General features: G+C 37.5%; 1 protein-coding gene across 2 annotated transcripts in view; it reads left to right on the forward strand.

The window, feature by feature from the left end:
* Positions 1-18,261, forward strand: part of mkxa (mohawk homeobox a) — a 35,568-nt gene extending 17,307 nt beyond the window's left edge. Inside the window, exons 6-7 of one of the 2 annotated variants that reach the window (XM_065242350.2) lie at positions 14,776-14,809; positions 16,094-18,261. In XM_065242350.2, the coding sequence (XP_065098422.1) occupies positions 14,776-14,809; positions 16,094-16,286 (227 nt within the window). In that variant the 3' untranslated portion in view covers positions 16,287-18,261. The remainder of the gene's footprint in view (positions 1-14,775; positions 14,810-16,093) is intronic. The other variant, XM_065242351.2, reaches the window with a different exon arrangement.
* Positions 18,262-19,356: the final 1,095 nt, after the last annotated feature.

Raw genomic sequence — 19,356 nt, forward strand, 5'->3', positions numbered from 1 at the left:
AAAGGGATAGTTCATCCATCATTTACTCACCCCCATGTTGTTACAAACCTGTTTAAATGTCTTTGCTCCTATAAACACAAAGGAAGATATTTTGAGCAACGTTTGTAACCAAACCGATCTGAAGCCCTGTTGGTATCCATAGTAGGAAAAATTATACTATGGAAGTCAATAGGGCATCTGATCGGTTTCGTTACAAACATTCCTCATATCTTTCTTTGTATTCATCAGAACAAAAAAAATTATAACAGGGTGAGGGTAAGTAAATGATAACAGAATTTTCATTTTTGGGTGAACTATCCCTTTAATACATAAACTCATTTTGTTAAAGTCTGTGTGTATAAATACCAAGCGTGTAGCACAAGCCCTGAAACGTGAAGCTAAAACATCTCGATCGCCCCCCAGTGACTAATATAGGTCATAAACCCCGCCTCCCCCATCTTATTCAATGGGACTTGAGACCAACAAAAAATTTAGTTACACTTCAATAATCTTTTTCCAGAGCTGGTTTCTGTCATTTACTGTAGTTTTTATTTCGCTGATGTAAATACTAGTGCTTGTTTTTTTTTAAAGTTTGTTTTTAGTTAGTTATTTAATGCTATAAAAACGGTGGTGTCATGTCATGATTGACAGCTGTGATATGCGCATTCTGCGAGAGTGAGGGCAGGGCCTTGATTTCGCGGCTTTACTTCCTGCTCACTACTGCGCAGGACTGGTCCCAAAAATGCTACTGCGCAGACTCAAGACCCAAGATGTCAGCGCCGTATCGGGACACTGGCGGCTTCACTTTTCACCAATGGAAGACAGCGAACAGGCGTTGTCCATCTTTTTTTACAGTCTATGATAAATACAGATTTGTAAACAATACTGAACCAACATTATTTTTCAAGTTCAGAACTACATGTAATTTTTGTCATACTTCTGTGTATAAATATAGTTGGAAGTATAAACAGACACATTGGCCCTCATTTATCAAAAGTACGTACACCAAATTTCCAGCGTACACCTGGCGTACACCCAAAACCACGGTGACTTTGAGATTTATCAATATGGACGTTGGCGTACGGCACGCTCAAATCCTACGCCAGCTCAGGAGGTGGTGTACGCACATTCTGAGTTAGTGCAGAAATGCCCAAACAATTCCTAACACCACAAAACGCACTGACAAATGAAAATATATGATATATTATGACCCACTGTAAAAAAACAAAAACATAGTAATTATAAACTTCAGTGTTTATTTTTATGCAACATGTACTTCAATGTTTAATTTGTGAGACTTTACCGAAGCATTTGATTTGTAGGCATATGTATTCCTTCAGTTGAGAGCATGGGCGCTTTTCCTGACGTTTCAGGGCAAAGCATGTGAGCGGATCGGAGCGGAGCCTTGAGCGGTGCGGTAATATTCCATCAAAGCGCCTCTCTAAAAACACCGCTCGCTCAGCACCGCTCGTTGAACCCAGAACGCCCTTTAATAATTTGCTAGTTCGAGAATCTGTAAAAACGTCTAGCAATAAGTTATGGAATTCAAGCCTTCTACATAAATGTAAAGTAAAAATCAAAGTTGAGATTGAGCAGGAAGAAAACATTGAAAAGAAGTGCGGAGAGACTGTAAAAGTCAGCAAATATTCATCCTGGAATCTGAAGCTGCACATTGATAGAAAGCACAAGGATGTGCTACGAAAACATGGTAATAATGCATCAAAAGGTAAGCTAGTTACATACTATTCGATGATAAATAAATAGCTACACATGAATAGGTAAGGTAAAATGCTTGTGTTGAATGGAGCCATAAATCCGATCATGATGACATGCGGACAAAATCATGGCCACGAATTATCTTTTATGCTACATTATGAACACTTCTTTTTCTTATTTGGTTTAAAGTATGGCCATAAATATAAAATTCGTTCCCAATATTCAACAGTTTGTTCCTTGGAATTAATTATTATAATATTTCGTCATTACTATTACAATTATTATTACTTCAAATTATGAATTAGTCTAGTAAAACATGTGGATGTCGTGGAAACAAATTGTTAATTTGAATTATATCCGGAGCTCCGTATCAAACTGGATCTTAGCTAACAAACAACTGTATGTAAATACAGAAAAACACACTACAAAAGTTACTACATCATTTTAAAATATTATTTTTAAAAAACTTAACCACACCATTAAGCAGACATATAATTTAGATGTAGGCAACATTATAATAATAATAATAAATAATTATTCTTCTAAATATCAATTAAGCGTCATTAATAATAAAAATAATAATACAAATATTACAAAACGTCATGCAATTATTAATGTGTTTTTAATCCCGCTCTTTAAACTCCCAAATAAAACAATTTTATTTCTTTCCACTTCCCTAGTTTCTCGTCTTTGCCGTCTTCCATGTGTCAATGTCGTAAAATGAGGGCGTGGGGGAGGTGGAGACTTGAATTTATATGGGCGTCTTATTCTAATGACGATCGTTTTCAGCCGCCGCATTTATGAAGGGCAGATATTGCGTACACCTGAATTTCAGAGGTACGCACAGCTTCATAAATCAGGCGGTGAGACGAGTGTAAGCATAATCTTACGCCAACATATACGCCCGTTTCTACGCAAGAATGATAAATAAGGGCCAATGTATGTAGAAGTGTATCGCTAAAAAACTACATGTATGAGAGTCTGGAGAACCTTATGGCCTTTAAAGTAGGGATGCACCGAATCCAGATTTTTTAGGTTCGGCCGAATCCCGAATCCACCGTTTAAGATTCGGCCGAATCCGAAACCGAATACCGAATCCTACTCGCATCCTTATTCCATTAACACAGTAAAACACATTAATGAATTAAACAACGTCCACAATAGTGTATTTTTCATTTTATTTAATTTTAACTGTACATTATGCCAGGATGACAAGTTGGAAAAACTATTTTGACAAATACTATAAGCCTTTGCATAATGAAAGCGATGCGTTGCGACACGCTCATTTTTACAATAAGCAAGCAGCTCCGCGCTGAAAACTATATTTAACTTTGAGTGAGAAGCTCCGCTCGTCAATGTCAGGTTTCACACGGCCGTCCAATTACAGTGGAGGAGGGGCGGGAGATTACCACCGCAACCAACCGGCTCACAGCTGAAGCATCACAGCTACCAAGCGCTCGGCTGAAAAACAGCTGGAATTTGGCGTCCTCAAGGCGTTTTCAGCCGTGTTTAAAAGTTTTGGTGTGTCCAGCCCCTAAGGCTCACCGAAAGAAAAAGCTCATCTCCACGTCAGCACCCGATGTGTGTAATCTACGGCCGCGTGAAGTCGACCTGGGTTCGGTTCGGTGGAAAAAAAATCCAGGATTCGGCCGAATCCGAACCCCGTCAAAAAGCCCAGTATTCGGCCGAATCCGAATCCGAATCCTGGATTCGGTGCATCCCTACTTTAAAGGGGACATATCATGAAAATGTGACTTTTTTCCATGTTAAAGTGATATAATTGGGTCCCCAGTGCTTGTATCAACCTAGAAAATATGTAAATTATCAACCCAGTAACTTAGTTTTGGTAAAACATTCTCTGCAAGCATGTGAAAAAATAGGTAATTGAAATTTGGCTCCCCTTGTGATGTCAGAATGGGATAATACTTCCCCTTAATCTGCACTATCCAACCACGGCACCACCATTTAGTGCAGAGATCAGCTAATTTGCATTTTAAAGGACACACCCAAAAAAACATGCTGTTTTAACATGCTGTAATAAATTATCTATGTGATATTTTGAGCTAGAGCTTCACATACATACTCTGGGGACACCAAAGATTTATTTGACATCTTAAAAAAGTCTTGTGAAATGTCCCCTTTAATGGCTAATTGAAGGATTCCTACAATTCAATCAGACCATCAGAGAGTAATCAGGGTCTGTGCGTGTATGTCTACTACAGCATGTATTTGTCACACTTGGAAAAGTTGTCTGTGATGGGACCGTACAAAAACGAGGTTTTCATAAAGATGAAAGTACAAATCAGTGAATCAGAAGATAAAGAGTCCATGCATGCAGGTCAGCAAACTCTGTTTAAACGTCATTAAAATGAATTTAAATATGTCAGTTTGGATCAAAGTCTAAATGTATTATTTAGTCCAGAAAACAATTACAAACTCCTGACAAACACTGTTTACCTTTCACTCACTGTTCTTTCCCTAAGGTTGCGGTCGAAAGCATTCTGTATTTATCTCTGGGCAGAATTAACTCGCAAAAAACATACAAACGCGCACTCGCTCGTAATGTGAGATCAAAACAAGATTTTCCATTCTGCTTTTAGAGACTGCAAAATGATTACAAAGTTGTTTGCTTTTAATCACTTCAGACATTTTCCATTTGGAATGACACTAAAGCTCAGCCAAAACTGAATTTTATTGGAGTTGAAAAAGGTTTGTGATGCGTTCTAGATGGAGTCGTATCTAAGTCTGATAACACAAGCGAAATGCTTTCAATATGAGTCTCTCTCTATGCCTCTCGTCCTAATATACGTCAGGATGTAGATACCGGTCTGTAATACCTCAGTGGTGAGCTGTGGCATGTAGCTAGCGTGTTTGAAGTCTTTTCATGGGAGTGTACTGTGGGTACTGATATGATTAGAGATTCAAATCACTTGTCTAGCCATTAGCAAATGGCAGATCCACTTAGCAAATAAGCATCTCCATGCCCAAAACATGAAGTCATTGAATGTTGTCTATGTCTTGTTATTCTACGGTCAGATTCCTCACTGTGACACTGCTGGCATTACAACAAAGAACCTACATCCACTCACAAAGAAAGTATTGCTGTGAACCCTTGATCATGTACAGACCGAGAAATTAGCTTGTTATTAAGGGGCAATATTTTGGAACAGATTTTCAAAGGCATTTTTACATTTACGAGTGTTGTGTTTGTTTTTCTGAATGATTCAAAAGTTCACTGGCTCACAATCATAGGGGAACACTGTAAGTGCTACATGGTAGAGGTCTTCAGGGGTCCACTTAGATCCGAAAAGCAGAGGTCCAACCCAAGACACGAGCGAGTTCGGGTCTAAAAGTTTTACGTGTGCCTCGGGTCGGACTCAGGTTTAATTTTCTCGGTTTGTCTCGGGTCGGGTCTTTCTTTAAAAAATTATTTATGCACCTCAGATTCAGGTAAAAAGTGATTTGGGTAATTTCGAGTCGAGTACATTTCTTTGGACCCGAGAAGACCTCTTCTATATAGCACCTACAGTATGTAGAACCTTATGGTGCTATGTAGAACAATGCTATATCGTAATCATGCTATATAGCTATATATCACTTACAGTTCTATACCTTAAAAAGTGAAAGTTGGATTAACTTAAAATATTACTTCAATTAAACATTTGATTTTTACCATTTTGAAATCAAAAACTTGACTCTTCTGTAGTTACATCGTGTACTAAGATCAACAGAAAATTAGAAGTTACGCTTTTTTAGGCCGATATGGCTAGGAACTGTAATCTCATTCCGGCGTAATAATCAAGGACTTTACTGCTGTAACATGGCTGCAGCAGGCGCAATGATATTACGAAGCGCCTGAAAATAGTCCGCTTGGTTGCTTTCAATAGCAGGGGACTATTTTCGGGTGCTGCGTAATATCATGCCAATGCTAATGGTCTAATCAGATTCAATGGATTATGCTAAGCTATGCTAAAAGTGGTACCGCCAGATCCGGAGATCCGGTAAATGGATTCCAAAACTGTAAAAATCAAATGTTTCACAAATGAGCTGGAAAATGAGCATAGTGTTCCTTTAAGTGAAATATTTAAGTTAGAAAAAGAAAAAGAAATTACTAATTTAACTTATTTTTTGTTTATTCACCTTAAATTTCGCTCTTAAAGTAAGAAAACGCTAAATTGTTTTTCCAATTGAAGTAACTTTTTAAATATATTGAAGTTTCACTTTTTACAGTGGTTCCCCTATGATTACGAACCAGTAACCACTTTTAGTGCTATTTACAGTAGCACCACTGTTTAGTGTGTTGATATAAGGCTTGTTTGTCACTTTTGGAGGCATTTTTATCCAAAACCCTAATAAATTTTTGACTTTTTAGACAGTTAAGTACTGTTATCTACAGTAGCTGAGTGTGTATTGTGGTGCTAAAGAAAAGATTTAATGCCTCCAAACTTTCAGCTGGGCTCTGAGTGTCAATGACAGCAGCTGCTTTATCTCGCCTGCGCTCAGAATGTCATTAAATATCATCTGCTGTACAGACCCACATAAGTCTTGAAGATATGAGCTAAAATCTGCTTGAAGATTAACTTTCTTGTTTATAAGTGTGAATATGAGTTCACATTTATGCTCTGTGGCCATTTGTCTCTTATGCTGAAATATTCTGGGGTCACATTTGGGGTATTTGTGTATTTGATAATAAACCCATTGGCCATTCACTAGGCTAGATATTGGCAGTTTCTCATATTCATCGTTTCTCACTTTACTCCCTGTCTAGGCCGTACAATATTACCACTGTTTGCTAGCTCATTTTGCCCACCAGTCAAATCCACAGCCCAGAACTTGTCAACATCCTGAACACAGTTTGATCCATCATAGATTAATGTGCTGGGATTCAAAGGCTCTGAGGAGTGGCGGTACACTGCTGTCCAGACGGCTGGAGTTTGTGATGTTCGAGAATCGAGATCTGTTCATCCATTACTCATTTGATGGGTCTCGTGCCTCCTCCAACAACACTGACCCAGAAACAGAAGATATCATGGATATTTTTAGCGCAGCGGTTACTGATAAAGCGGAATTGAACGGAGAGGATGGAGGGATGATGTCAGTCATGTGGCTGAGTGGCTTGAAAGACATGAAAATGAATGAAGCCTCAACCGAAATTACGATCTGGGAAGGCAATGAGAAAACAAGAACCATGATATTATTTTTAAAAGAAACTGTGAACGTCAGAGAAGAGAGTTGAAGAGAGTAACAGAACAGAAATAATGATCACGGAGAAGCAGTCAAAAAAACTGGAACCAAATCAAAATACAAAGTCAGCTTCGAGATGGATTTATGTGACCAGGAGAGACGGACACTTTGAAAAGTGAGAAGATGTTAAATGGAAGTAGAGGATGTTGAACTAGGGAGGAGCTAGTGAGGGTAGCACTGAGACATGCCAAAGACATCTTAACATCATTCACAGACATTCAGTGACATTATTAAAAGAACAACGATTATTTTTCTAAAGCACGTATTGGGTAAGGGACTGAGAACTGATGATGTCTGTCTGTCTGGTTGGGCAGAACCAAGTTTCCTTCCCTTTATTTAAAAAGCTATGAAAGATGGGATTAAACTATTGAATCAAACAGCAATAACAGACTGTGAATACAATCAGGGCTTTGTGAAACAGACAGAGCAGATACAATGATTCTTTCTAGGGTAGATTAGTAGACTTTTTGTATTATAAATGTTGCTGACTCCCATGGTTTGCTCATTACCAATTGTACTAATCTGAAGCAACAACAATTACACCTCTGGACGTGGCAGCTTCTCTTTGTTTTACATTGTTGGATGTATCTTAATAGCTCGGAGGCAGCGCGTCACATTCCGTCACAAACGTGTTACGGCGGATGGAGGTTGACATCTTTTCCATTCTCGTCTGGTTGGCAGCTCCAAAGACAAAAAGCATGTTTCCCAGATTCCATTTGTCAGTTCTCTTCATGCATCTGATAGATGGATGATCAAATGAAAGAATGAATGAATGGTATATTTCCAGTTCAGACATGCATTTGCAGTGGATTCCAACCATGATGCCATTTTGACTCAGTTGTGATTGAGAGTTTGCACGGAAACATATCCATCAGCAGGTGTTTCATAGAGGAGACATGGAGAAGCAGAGCTTTACAATAGTTGGATGAGAAAATAATCTATCAAACAAACGAAACATTACATAATGCGAAATCAAACATTGTATTTTTGGGACATGTTTCTTTCATTTGCCTCTTTTATCCTCACTGTGGTTCTAAAGCGTGACAGTTAATGTCTTTAAAGCTTTTGCCCTGTATAGCACCATACTTTTTTCGTGCACACAATATGGGACAGTTTCCCGGACAGGGCTTAGATCAATCCAGGACTTAGCCTTAGTTACATTAGGACCTTTCAGTAGTTTTTACAAACAAACCTTACAATAAACAATACGGTGTGCATCTTGAGACAAAACAATGCCGCTGATATATGTTAAGATATGTCAGTACAAGGTTTTAAAATGAAGGCATCTCAAACATGCATTTTAGTCTGGGACTAGGATAAGACCTGTCCGGGAAATTGCCTCTATAACAGTATAAATAACTATTATGAAAGGAATAACATACAGCCAGCCAGTTGTCATTGCAAAAGTAAAATGTTTATAACAACTGGCTGGGCTGTACATTATCCCGCTTATTCCACGGTTTCTTGTCACATGAGTAAACATATGTACACATGTTGATCTGATATGTAACTAGCTTATTTGTAAGAAATGCAAACCTACTGCAAGTAAAAACCATTTCGTTGGTTTTAGGCTAAAACTCACTGAAGTATAAAATGAGACAAATTTTAATCATGTGTTTTTATTTATGCATTTTTTATTGCATTTATTTGAACGTATTAAATTGCACCTGTCCAAATGTCTCAGATATGTCATCAGTATTAGCGGTTGTTATTTGGGAATAACAGATTTGGTAATGTCGTAATCAAGCATTCCACAGTTCCGTTTAAATGTAACATTCTTTCTGATCCCATTTTTTAAACCCTAGTTAGTGTGTAATGTTAGCCTGGCTAGGCAAGGCAAGGCAAGTCAAGTTTATTTGTATAGCACATTTCATACACAGAGGTCATTCAAAGTGCTTTACATAGAAATGAGAAAACAAAAAATCAAAGATACATGAATTTAAAATATCAATTAAAATAAATGTGATTTTAATAAAAATTGTTTAAATGTGTGAAAAAGAATAAAACAGGAATAAAAGTATTAAACAGTTAAAAATAAGAATAAAAACAAGAGAAATAAAATATAGTGCAATCAGTTCGGACGCAGCATAGTGCTCATTCAGTAAATGCATAGCTAAACAGATGTGTTTTGGCTAACACCAGACGAGTCTCATAGAGAATGAGACCTGGTCTGGGATCCATATGCTCATTTTCTCATATTTGAGGAGTGGTTTACGAATGCCCAGAGCTGTTTATTGGCTGCTACGAATGTCTATTAAATGCGTCTGTACGTAGCTCATAGCCAATAGTTTCAATTATACCAGATGACGTATGTAGAACGACATGAATTCAAACATAAACAACTTTTATAGGTACGTATGCACACGGCTGCAAGCTATGCAACTTAAAAGGTAGCTGTATATTGATATTGAAAAGCAACACAATTTAGTGGCACTGTGACTACCACAGTACAGGCATAATGACAATATGATATTAATAAATAACACTGACCATTTATAAGTTAAATTTACTTCGTCGACGACGATGCCTAGCAGGTTGGTCCTATAAAACTCATGTCTTGCCATATCCAAACATCCTTATTAGATATGAAATTGTTTAACGCCAAAAGTTGCTCTTTTTTTAAATAAACTTGCGTTCAAAATTACTTAGAACACTATCTATGGCTGCATTGAAAAGTAACTTTGCGTCTGCTTCTGCGTTGGATAAATAAAACCGCTTCGGTGTGTTGCATAGACGTTGTCATTGTCTTGCTGCAAAAAAGGTCCATAGTTTCCATGCTAGACTTGCAGCGTAAATAAATTTGCGCTCAAGGCAGCATGGGGAAACCCAGGCTAGTGTAATGTTGCTATAATAGCATAAATAATACCTGTAAAATGATAAAGCTCAAAGTTCACTGCCATGCAATATATTTTCTTTAACAAAATTTGTCTTTTAAAGCCTACAGCGAACAGTTTGGACTACAGCCCTCTATTTCCTGCTTTAATGACGTCAGTAGTACAGTTTTTTTACTAAACTCCGCCCACAGGAATACGTCAGTCGCCAAGCTAATGGCAAGCTTAGCTGCTATCGAATCACAACACACTAAGCAAACTACACAATCTGAACTCAACACGTATTTCTGAAGGAGGGACCTCATAGAACAAGGAAGACAGTGTTTTTAGGACAGTGAAAACAACGGTATACTGTGTGAAAAATACCGCATTTTCTTACACGTGAAACATGAACGAGTTATATTGCACACAGAAAGAACGGGACCTTTAATAATAAGAAATAGACATTGGACTGAAGAAAAAGTTGTGTGCTTCTTCATTTCTGCTACACCCTGTAGGGTTGATTTGACCTTTCCTATATCTGAGCGTGTAAAACAGCAATTGAACACTATTTTAATTTAGTTTAAATGTCTGATATCCAGCTGTCCTTGCACCCAGGCATTTCTCAAGTAAATTCCTGTTTTGTTCATCTAGCAAGCCGAAGACAAGATCAATGTGTTCCTCATGTTAGACAATGAGAAGTCCATTTTCTTTCTCTGAGTAATCTCTGCACCCGATACACTTGATTATGGTACTGACCCCAGTCCAGGCCAGATAACGCTTTAAATGGGTTTCTTGCAGTGTTATTTCTGTTTAAAGGAAGAGCAGATGCTGAGCTCATTAGACGTTTTTGTCTCGCTGGATCTGAATCATGCAATATTTGTGCGTGTGGATGTGTATCTCTGAGCATTTATTTATTCCTTGTGCATCAGATCATTTATCTGCTGTGGCTTGCTGCGCTTATGTGTAATGTAATGTCTGTTTGTAACACTGTGCGTGTTTATTTGTCTGGCAAATTGAAAGCAGTTGTTGGTTTGTGCAGCATGTGAAGAGAGCGTACAGCGTGTCACTAACCACGCAGCTGTGGCTATTGAACGCGGCAGGTGCTCGCTGTTCAACATCTCTTGGTACCTGGCGGTGACACAAATATTGCAATTTCTTCTTTGTCTTTACATTTTCTGTGGTGTTGCTAAGTGTGCTGGGACTTTTCAATCCATTAGGCTCTGCAGTGCGGCAGTTTTATGGAGTCCCACAGCTAACAGCCGTAGCGTCCTTTCGGTAGCAAAGCACACACGGCTCCACAAAAGTATAGAAAAATCCTCTAGAAAAATAGTTAGCGCTAGCACATGATGATTTATAGAGGATTTATAATATCTTTGGCACAGTTATTGTTTTCCAAAATCTGAGTTTTAGATGTTTTAGGCAGCCACATTTGGAAATTGCAGTGGATCTGCATCCAATTTATAGCTGTGAGTTATCCTTAGGGAATGGGAAAGCGGAGTCACAGTCTGCATTGAATGGCTGTAACGAATGATGATGTGTACAGATATCTATAAGCTATCTGTGACCCCAAACATCTCTGAATTTAGTACTTTTTTAAAGTTAAATCTCGAATCTCATTGGCTGATATTATTCAACTTCCAAGAGTAACGGGACACAATGGTCAGTGGCGGCTGGTGACTTCTCTTCTGATGGGCGCAAATTCAAAATATGTGTTCGGAGTGTCGTGTGTGTTGCTCATGTTTACAAAATATGTGTTTGTTGCATCATGTGAACCATGTGCATCACGTGTTTTGTCAAATTTGTTTGTGATAATAAATGTGTTTATGATAAAAGAGACGACACTCCCTTAACAGTAAACTCTGATTACGAGTGAGATTATGCAAACACGAGCGTCGTATCCAAAATCCTTTAGACGCGTCTGCAACAGGCACTTATTTTGACAAGACACGTGATGCACATAGGCTCACTTGATGCACATATTTTGAAATGACGAACCACACACAAGACAGACTACATACTGCACATGTTTTGACGAGCTTCGCATCGTGCACCCTCGAAAAAAAAGTCACGGGCCACCACTGACAAGGGTTAATTTGCCTAAAAATAAACTGCTTCCAAAACTGCCTACTTCCATGCTATATACAGTAGCAGGCAAAAAGCAGTAGGCAAAGTGAGTAGTATGTCCCAATTTACAGTATTTGAAAATAGGTGTAAAAGACCCGGATGACCTACTACTTCCGGGAAGATCTCAAAGTGTTCAATCGGTGGACACATTACTAACCTGAAAAAGAAAAAGTATTGTGTTGTTTTATTAAAAAATTCTGAAAGCGGTAACACAGCTGTGCAAATACATATGAAGAGTTTGGTTTTAAAACAAGATAAATCCGTTTTTTTGGTCAAAACATGTTTATTATTATGTAATTATGTTCTTATTGTGTTTCATTGTGCTGCTTAGTGTATTTTTTTGTTATAAAGGCTTAAATAAAAAAACTAACTGCAGTTTGATTGAAATTAATTGCAATGCTCAATCATGAACAAGATTTTGAAAAAAAAATTGTTTTGGAACCAAACTCTTTATATAAGAAACAGATGTCTGTTGTTATTAAATTGTGCTTGTTTAATCTTATTCCAGTTAACGACTAACTTGTTGTTATGACCATGTAAGTCACATGATGTATAAACATGGTGGATGTAGTACGTCTGAATTCATTCATACTATCTATATTTAAACCATATAGTATCTACTGTTTTAACAGTCTACTTCATCTAATTCAGTACCTACTGTCACAGTATGCGATTTTGTAGGCAGCAAAAATGTTTTTTGGTACCAGAAAACCATAAGCTAATGTTTGAACAAGACCGTATTGAAGAGTGACAGTAATCAGAAAGACATCGGAGAGCTGCAAGAATTCTTTTCATTTCTCTTCATCCCCATATTTCCGTTTCTAAAAAATCCATCTGTGTCTCTTCTCACCTTTTTTCCTCCCTCTCTTACATTTTTGTGTTTTAACCATCAGGGGATCCATACGTTATTTAGATAATTAGAAAGATTATCGATCATGATTTAGGAATGAGGGGCGGAGGAGATTTTGTTGTCTTTATTTGTTAAGGTTGGGGGGTCGTCCATAGAAGCTGCCAAGAACCTAAACACTGAGGTACTATCACTACAGTAATAATGTCAAAGAAAAACATTTATTACAGTAATGTAGCTCAATCACACCATCTGAATAGTGTCCAAATCAAATTCATATCTGGAAACAGAGATGGTATTTTTTGGACTCGTAACCTGAATTCTTTACAGTAGCATTTTCTTTTATGTTTGTATTTATTATTATACCACTGATAAATTAACATGTCTAAGACAAAACAGACAGTTATGAGAAAGTACAAAGCGCAAACTTGGAAATGTGGAATATTGGAAAAACAACAGCGTAATAATTTTAAGGTTTAATGACATGTGAGCCTAAAGACTGTCTGCTTTTGACAAAAAACAGATCTAGATGTGTTATCTGAATCAAGCGAGATCAGCAAATCACAGACACTTATATTAACTTATCTATTAGGAAACAGACAACCACAAAACCATACACTGTGTATATGATAACCGATATGACCGGTTATGTGCCAAATGGGTAAATATTGTGGCAAAGGAAAATACACAAAATAGCAGAAGTTGGAATGAAAATAAAATATTGTAGCATTACAAGGTCATTTGGGAAGAGACAGATACTGGACATACAGTAAAGGGTGAGATATCCTCATGGTTTTCAGCAGGGGTAGCACAGGGAGTCCATCAATAATATAAGTAAAATGTATGTTAACTTTAAGGGCCGGTTTCCTGGTTTAATCCAGGACTAGGCCTTACAAATCTTTTCAAAAAAACAATACTGGTGTGCACCTTGAGACAAAACAATGCCACTAATATATATTTTAAGAGATGTCAATACATAGTGTTTTGAAATGTAGGGAGCCCAAACATGCATTTTAATCTGGGACTAGGCTTAAGCACTGTCCAGGGCACCACATTTTATCTTAAAGTGGCCACAAAAAGCCTGCTTTCTATCTTTGTTCATTCATTCTTCACTTGGACTAGATATTTCCTCCCAATCACACAGTCCAGTTCTCATTGAACCCAAAACAGATCAGTGAGTACTGAGTAAAGATAAGGGTCACTGTTATTCAGGATAAGTGCTCATTTTCAACGGTGTAAAACTATTACTGAACACACTGAGCACAACAGCAGGATATTACCTAATCAGACTCACGGCAGCCTGGGGCCATACTGGCCCGCCATAGTACCGTCTCAAAACCCAGTTGCCATTTACCGCACATGTGAACGGTTTTTAAGGAAAAACAAGTTTAAGACTGTCTCAGACAAGCCATTGGGGATGATTAGGTGTTGTTTGGCCCCGCAGGTGTCTGGGCGGCGCTCCAATGTCCTTTCCGGATCCTTAGTGCTTGGGAGAAACAAGGTTTTGGTTGGGATGAGGTAAACGTATGGGGGGAAATCAAGACATCCGGACTGAAAACGTAAAAGGGGTTTTACTCGGTGGTCAAGTGACATTGAGAATGATTCGTCAATTGTAAAAGTCATTCCAGATAAAATGTGACAGTCTAATGCAACAGTCCTTTAGCTTTTTCTTTATACTGTAAGATGTGAGTGTGTGTGGATATGCATGTGTGATAGAGGAAATAATTATCATTAAGTACTTAGCCTTAAATTTCTGTAGTTGACCTCTGCATTCGATAACTAACATGTAGTCATCGTGCCAAACGTCTGGATTTACAGTGTAAATGGAAACAAGCAGTTTCTCTCTTGCTGTATGTTAGTTTCCATTTCTCCCTGTACACACAAAGCTCTAGGTAGCACAGATCCACCGTGTACACAAACAATTCTTTTGGATGTTTACATACTGTCTTTCTCACCCTCTCATTCTTTCCCTGCTTGTAACATCTGTCAGTTTTAAGATGGTGAAAGTGTTTTGTTATTGACACTGGCTTTGTTCTTTGGTTGTATTTACAGAGGCTGTGGATCATGGATCAAATAAATGTGACAGGTGCGTATGACAGCAACTGGCAAGCACACACAGGGCTCATGTTTGTTTAAACCGCAAAATCATTTTCTGATACACCTCCATTCGCAATAATTCAGAATGGGGATAACAAGTTACAAGCAGTGAATGTTAAAGGGACAGTCCACTTTTTAAAAAAAAAAATAGGCTCATTTTCCAGCTCCCTAAGAGTTAAACATTTGATTTTTACCGTTTTGGAATTCATTCAGCTGATCTCAGGGTCTGGCGGTAGCACTTTTAGCATAGCTTAGCATAAACCGAAGAGTTTCAATATCTTTCTTATTTAAAACTTGACTTTTCTGTAGTTACATCGTGTACTAAGACCGACAGAAAATTAAAAGTTGCAATTTTCTAGGCAGATATGGCTAGGAACTATACTCTCATTCTGGCGTAATAATCAAGGAGCCGTTTCATGCCTGCAGGAGGCACAATGATATTACGCAGCCCCGAAAATAGTCCCATTGGTAACTTTCAGCAGCAGGGGACTATTTTCAGGCGCGGCGAAATATCTTCGTACTTAGTCTTAGTCTAAGTACTTGATGTAACTACAGAAGAGTCAAGTTTTAAATAGGAAAAATATGAAAATTCTTTGGTTACTTTTGAGCGCGATGCTAAATGGCCTAATCAGATCGATGGATTGTGCTAAACTATGCTAAAAGTAATACCGCCAGACCCGAAGATTGTCTGAATGGATTCCAAAACGGTAAAAATGAAAAGTTTAACTCTAGGGGAGCTGGAGATTTTTTAAAGTGGAGTGTCCCTTTAAGTAATCAGATTTGTTTTTCTGAGTAATTGGTTTAAAAATCCTTGTTGCATGTTTAAATTTAAACAACTTGAGTTAACAAGTCATTTCAACTTTTTTGACTACACTGAAAAAAATGATTTATTCAATTTACTCAATTTTTTTAAGGTAAGTGGTTGCAATCAATTTGTTTAAGCTACGTTTAAACAAAAAAACTAGTAAAATAAAATGAAAAACTTTTGTTTAAATGTAGCTTAAATAAATTGATTGCAACCACTTACCTTAAAAAAATTTAGTAAATTGAATGAATAATTTTTTTTTAGTGTAGTTGCTATAAATTATAAAAATAAAGTATTTTTTTACCATCTCCTCATTAGTCTAGAAAGTTTAAATGACTTATTAATTCAAGTTATTTAAACGTAAAATTTTACAGTGTAGTTCGTCGCTTGTCAGACGATTATATCATCATTAATATTGTGTTTGCTATTTGATCAGCCAACACTAACAGCCTTGTTGTATGTTAACAGCAGTATGCAGAAGGAGAGAGGACCGAGGAAAGATGAGACGTATTGGAGGGAGATTAACGCAGCTATGGCCCTCACTAACCTGGCGCATCCCAAGGATGCGATCACCGCGGCGACCACCAGCTGCATCATCCAGAAATCTTCGCACATAGCTGAAATCAAGACTGTTAAAGTGCCTATTATGCACAAATACTAACACACGCCTCCCTACCACACAAACAGAAGATTTCTCTTTTCTACTTTTGAAATTTGTTTTTTAATATTGTTTATTAATTTGTGGTACTGATCAAGAATGATTTTTTCTGTTTGTTTGTTATTATTATTATTATTATTATTATTACGAGTACGATCAAGTGCCCTAAAATGCAGCACTTGTTTTTAGTTCCACAGTTTGTGCATTCCTTTTGCGTAGCACAAACATTTTTTATAAGTGTTGATGAATTGTCTGTAACGACTGTATTTCTGAACGAGACACTTTTTTTGCAATGTTAACTTATTTTGATATAAATCAGAAATTTGTATTGTATAGCACCAAAGTGCCTTCATGTATTCTCAATAGAGAGACTGATATGTACACAGAAGGTCCTCTCTGTCTTAAATAAAACAAGTGAAACAAGGCAAGGCTGCATATGACCTTACAAAAAACCAACGCCCTCATAATTCACAAAGACATGCATACAAACATGAGGTCGGCTCTGCATGTTTTGTCTCAGTATCTCATGTGGCCGTGACTATGACAATGTTATGTCTCTAAAATTGTACATTTCAACTGCCACCTGCCAACAACAGCCATGAGCGGATAGATAGATAAGTATAGAGTAGAGTAATAGCCCAAACTGCACTGACCTCTTCATCACAGCCTGGATCTGTCAGTGCGCCCCGTTTCCTTTTCATGTACACACATTTCTCAGACACACAAAAAGATAGCAAACAATCAATCAAAGAGAGAGACTAAGAGAGCATGCGCAAAAGATAGAGACTTCAAGGTTTCGTCTGTATCTATTTGAGACAAAGAGGACTGTGACCCAAAGGGATATTTATGAACTCCACTATCAGCACTAAATTAAACGTGTTGCCTTCTCACAATCCTGCACAGAACAAGGTACATTAGTGGAAAAAGTAAATGACTTGGCGAGCTTTGTTTAACCCTCATTCTTCCTCAGCTGGTTAGAATTACTCGCAAATTGTTGTTTACGAGACGTCCTAGAGACGTTTCCATGTTTAAAGAAAATAACCATTGCAGTATTACCACATCACTGATTCGGTGAACTTTATTTTTCAATCTACATTTGTTTGTCATGCGGTTTTAACCGTTTTAGTTAACGTTTTTGGTTTAACCAAGTTGTGTTACTCAGTCTTGTATCGACTGAATGGAAAGATTTTCAATGCAAATGTTACATCAGTGTTATAGAAGCCACGTACTGAATTTACAGATTGATTATCGTACTGTTTTGTGCCAGAACAAACACTTTATTCTCTATGATGTTTTGTCTTGTGTTTAAAAATCTTCACCCGTTCGTAGTTAGAAAGGCCAAAGAGATTTATTCAAACAAGCTGCTCGTACCCGACTGCCCAGCGTGCAGATCTGCACCATACTTTCCACCGAATGCCTGAAAACAATTTAAAATTAGTATTCAAAAACATTGATTGGGACAAATACATACACGTCTCTGTTTCCCTGAACAACAGAGCAGTGTAATGAATTTTTTCAAGTCTGTTTCCCAGCTTAACGTGGAAAAATGCATTGGATACGCTTTTAAATTTTCCCTTTCATTTTCTTGCTTTGATACTTTTAAACTCATTTGGCCTTTGCTATTAATAAATGCAAGGATATCGACTTGAGTTTAAATAATGCTCCTGTTTTTTATACAGTATGATTTTTTATTCCCTTGCACAATCTGTTTAAAAGAATCCTGGTAAAAAGTTGTCTTATAAAAAGACAAAACATTTCATGCACACTTCAGAACATCTTTAAATGAATAAAGACTGTAAAAAAAACTATTTTATTGTTAAGTTATCTTCATTTTTTTTTTTCTTTTAGAGACTGGATGTTTATCCAATGAAGGAATGCATAATATCTCATTTATTATCTGATTGTCTTTTAATGTTCAGTTTTTGCCAGGAACCTTGTTTACCTTCACAAAACATTAAATAAAAAAAATTGAAGATGATGTGGCTTGGCTTTTCATTAAAATCTCCACTTCATGTTTTATCTTCTCAGATAAAACATGAACTGTGTTTAACTTCAGCACAGATTTCTCTATTTATGAATAAATCCAACCGTTTGTGGTGAATTTACAAAACAAAATTCCAATGAGAATTGTTTTCAGGCCAACATACAGTGAGATGAATAATTCACACAGCGTTCAGTCGGGCAAATTAAATTTGACTAATTCGTCTTTGTGGTTTGACCCGAGTTCAGCTAACATGTTTCTTTCTGATTTTAGCCTCTGCAACTTGGAATAGGGTCCTGTTAGCTTCTCCAGATGCCTTGTTTGCCTTTCCGCTGTACATTCAAAGACGCCGCATAGCGTAAACAGAGTTTGCAATGGATGATGAGAACGGAGGTCTGTGTGATCTTGTCTTTCCTTAAGGGGCTTAATTCTGAACAAATGCTGGGAATGGACACATGATGCTTGCTGTGGCACTAAGGTATTCACTGTGTACAGCATCGAGAGGCGAGGAGCTACGCTATTCCTTCGGCTAAACAAACCAGTCAGTCAAACTCAGTAACATCATTCTCAGACATTCTACTCACCACAAAAACTCATGCATTAAGACCGTTTCATTTCCTTGTGATGAAGTCAGGTTAGAGATGTGAACGAGATGGCAGACGTTCTATGCCCGTTTTCTGTGATTTTTGGGGTTGAACCAGAAGGGCAGATCGGAAATTCAGAAAGCAGAGATTTGAAGAGACGCTAAATTGGTCTTCGCAACAGCAAAGTGTCTACCCAAATTCCAGGACTGACAGTATAGGTGCAAACACACATCTGTACACATGTGTAAGTATACACAATGCATGTGTGTTTAAGCTTGAACACAATGCCCAGTGCCCACACACGCGCACACACACACACACATAAAAAAACTGTTTGAAAGACTTGGAAAAGAATATCAAACAATCAATGGCACACTGATAAAAACCAACAACACAAAGAATCCAAAACTTTGACTGTTTAGGTTTAAAATGTTTTCACTGATTTATCTAATCTTCATCTTCTCCTCATCTTTCTTGCCGCCCTCCAGCTTCTCTCTTTCACATTAAT

Source organism: Paramisgurnus dabryanus, chromosome 1 (assembly GCF_030506205.2).
Source record: "Paramisgurnus dabryanus chromosome 1, PD_genome_1.1, whole genome shotgun sequence".
NCBI classification, from domain to species: Eukaryota; Metazoa; Chordata; class Actinopteri; order Cypriniformes; family Cobitidae; genus Paramisgurnus; species Paramisgurnus dabryanus.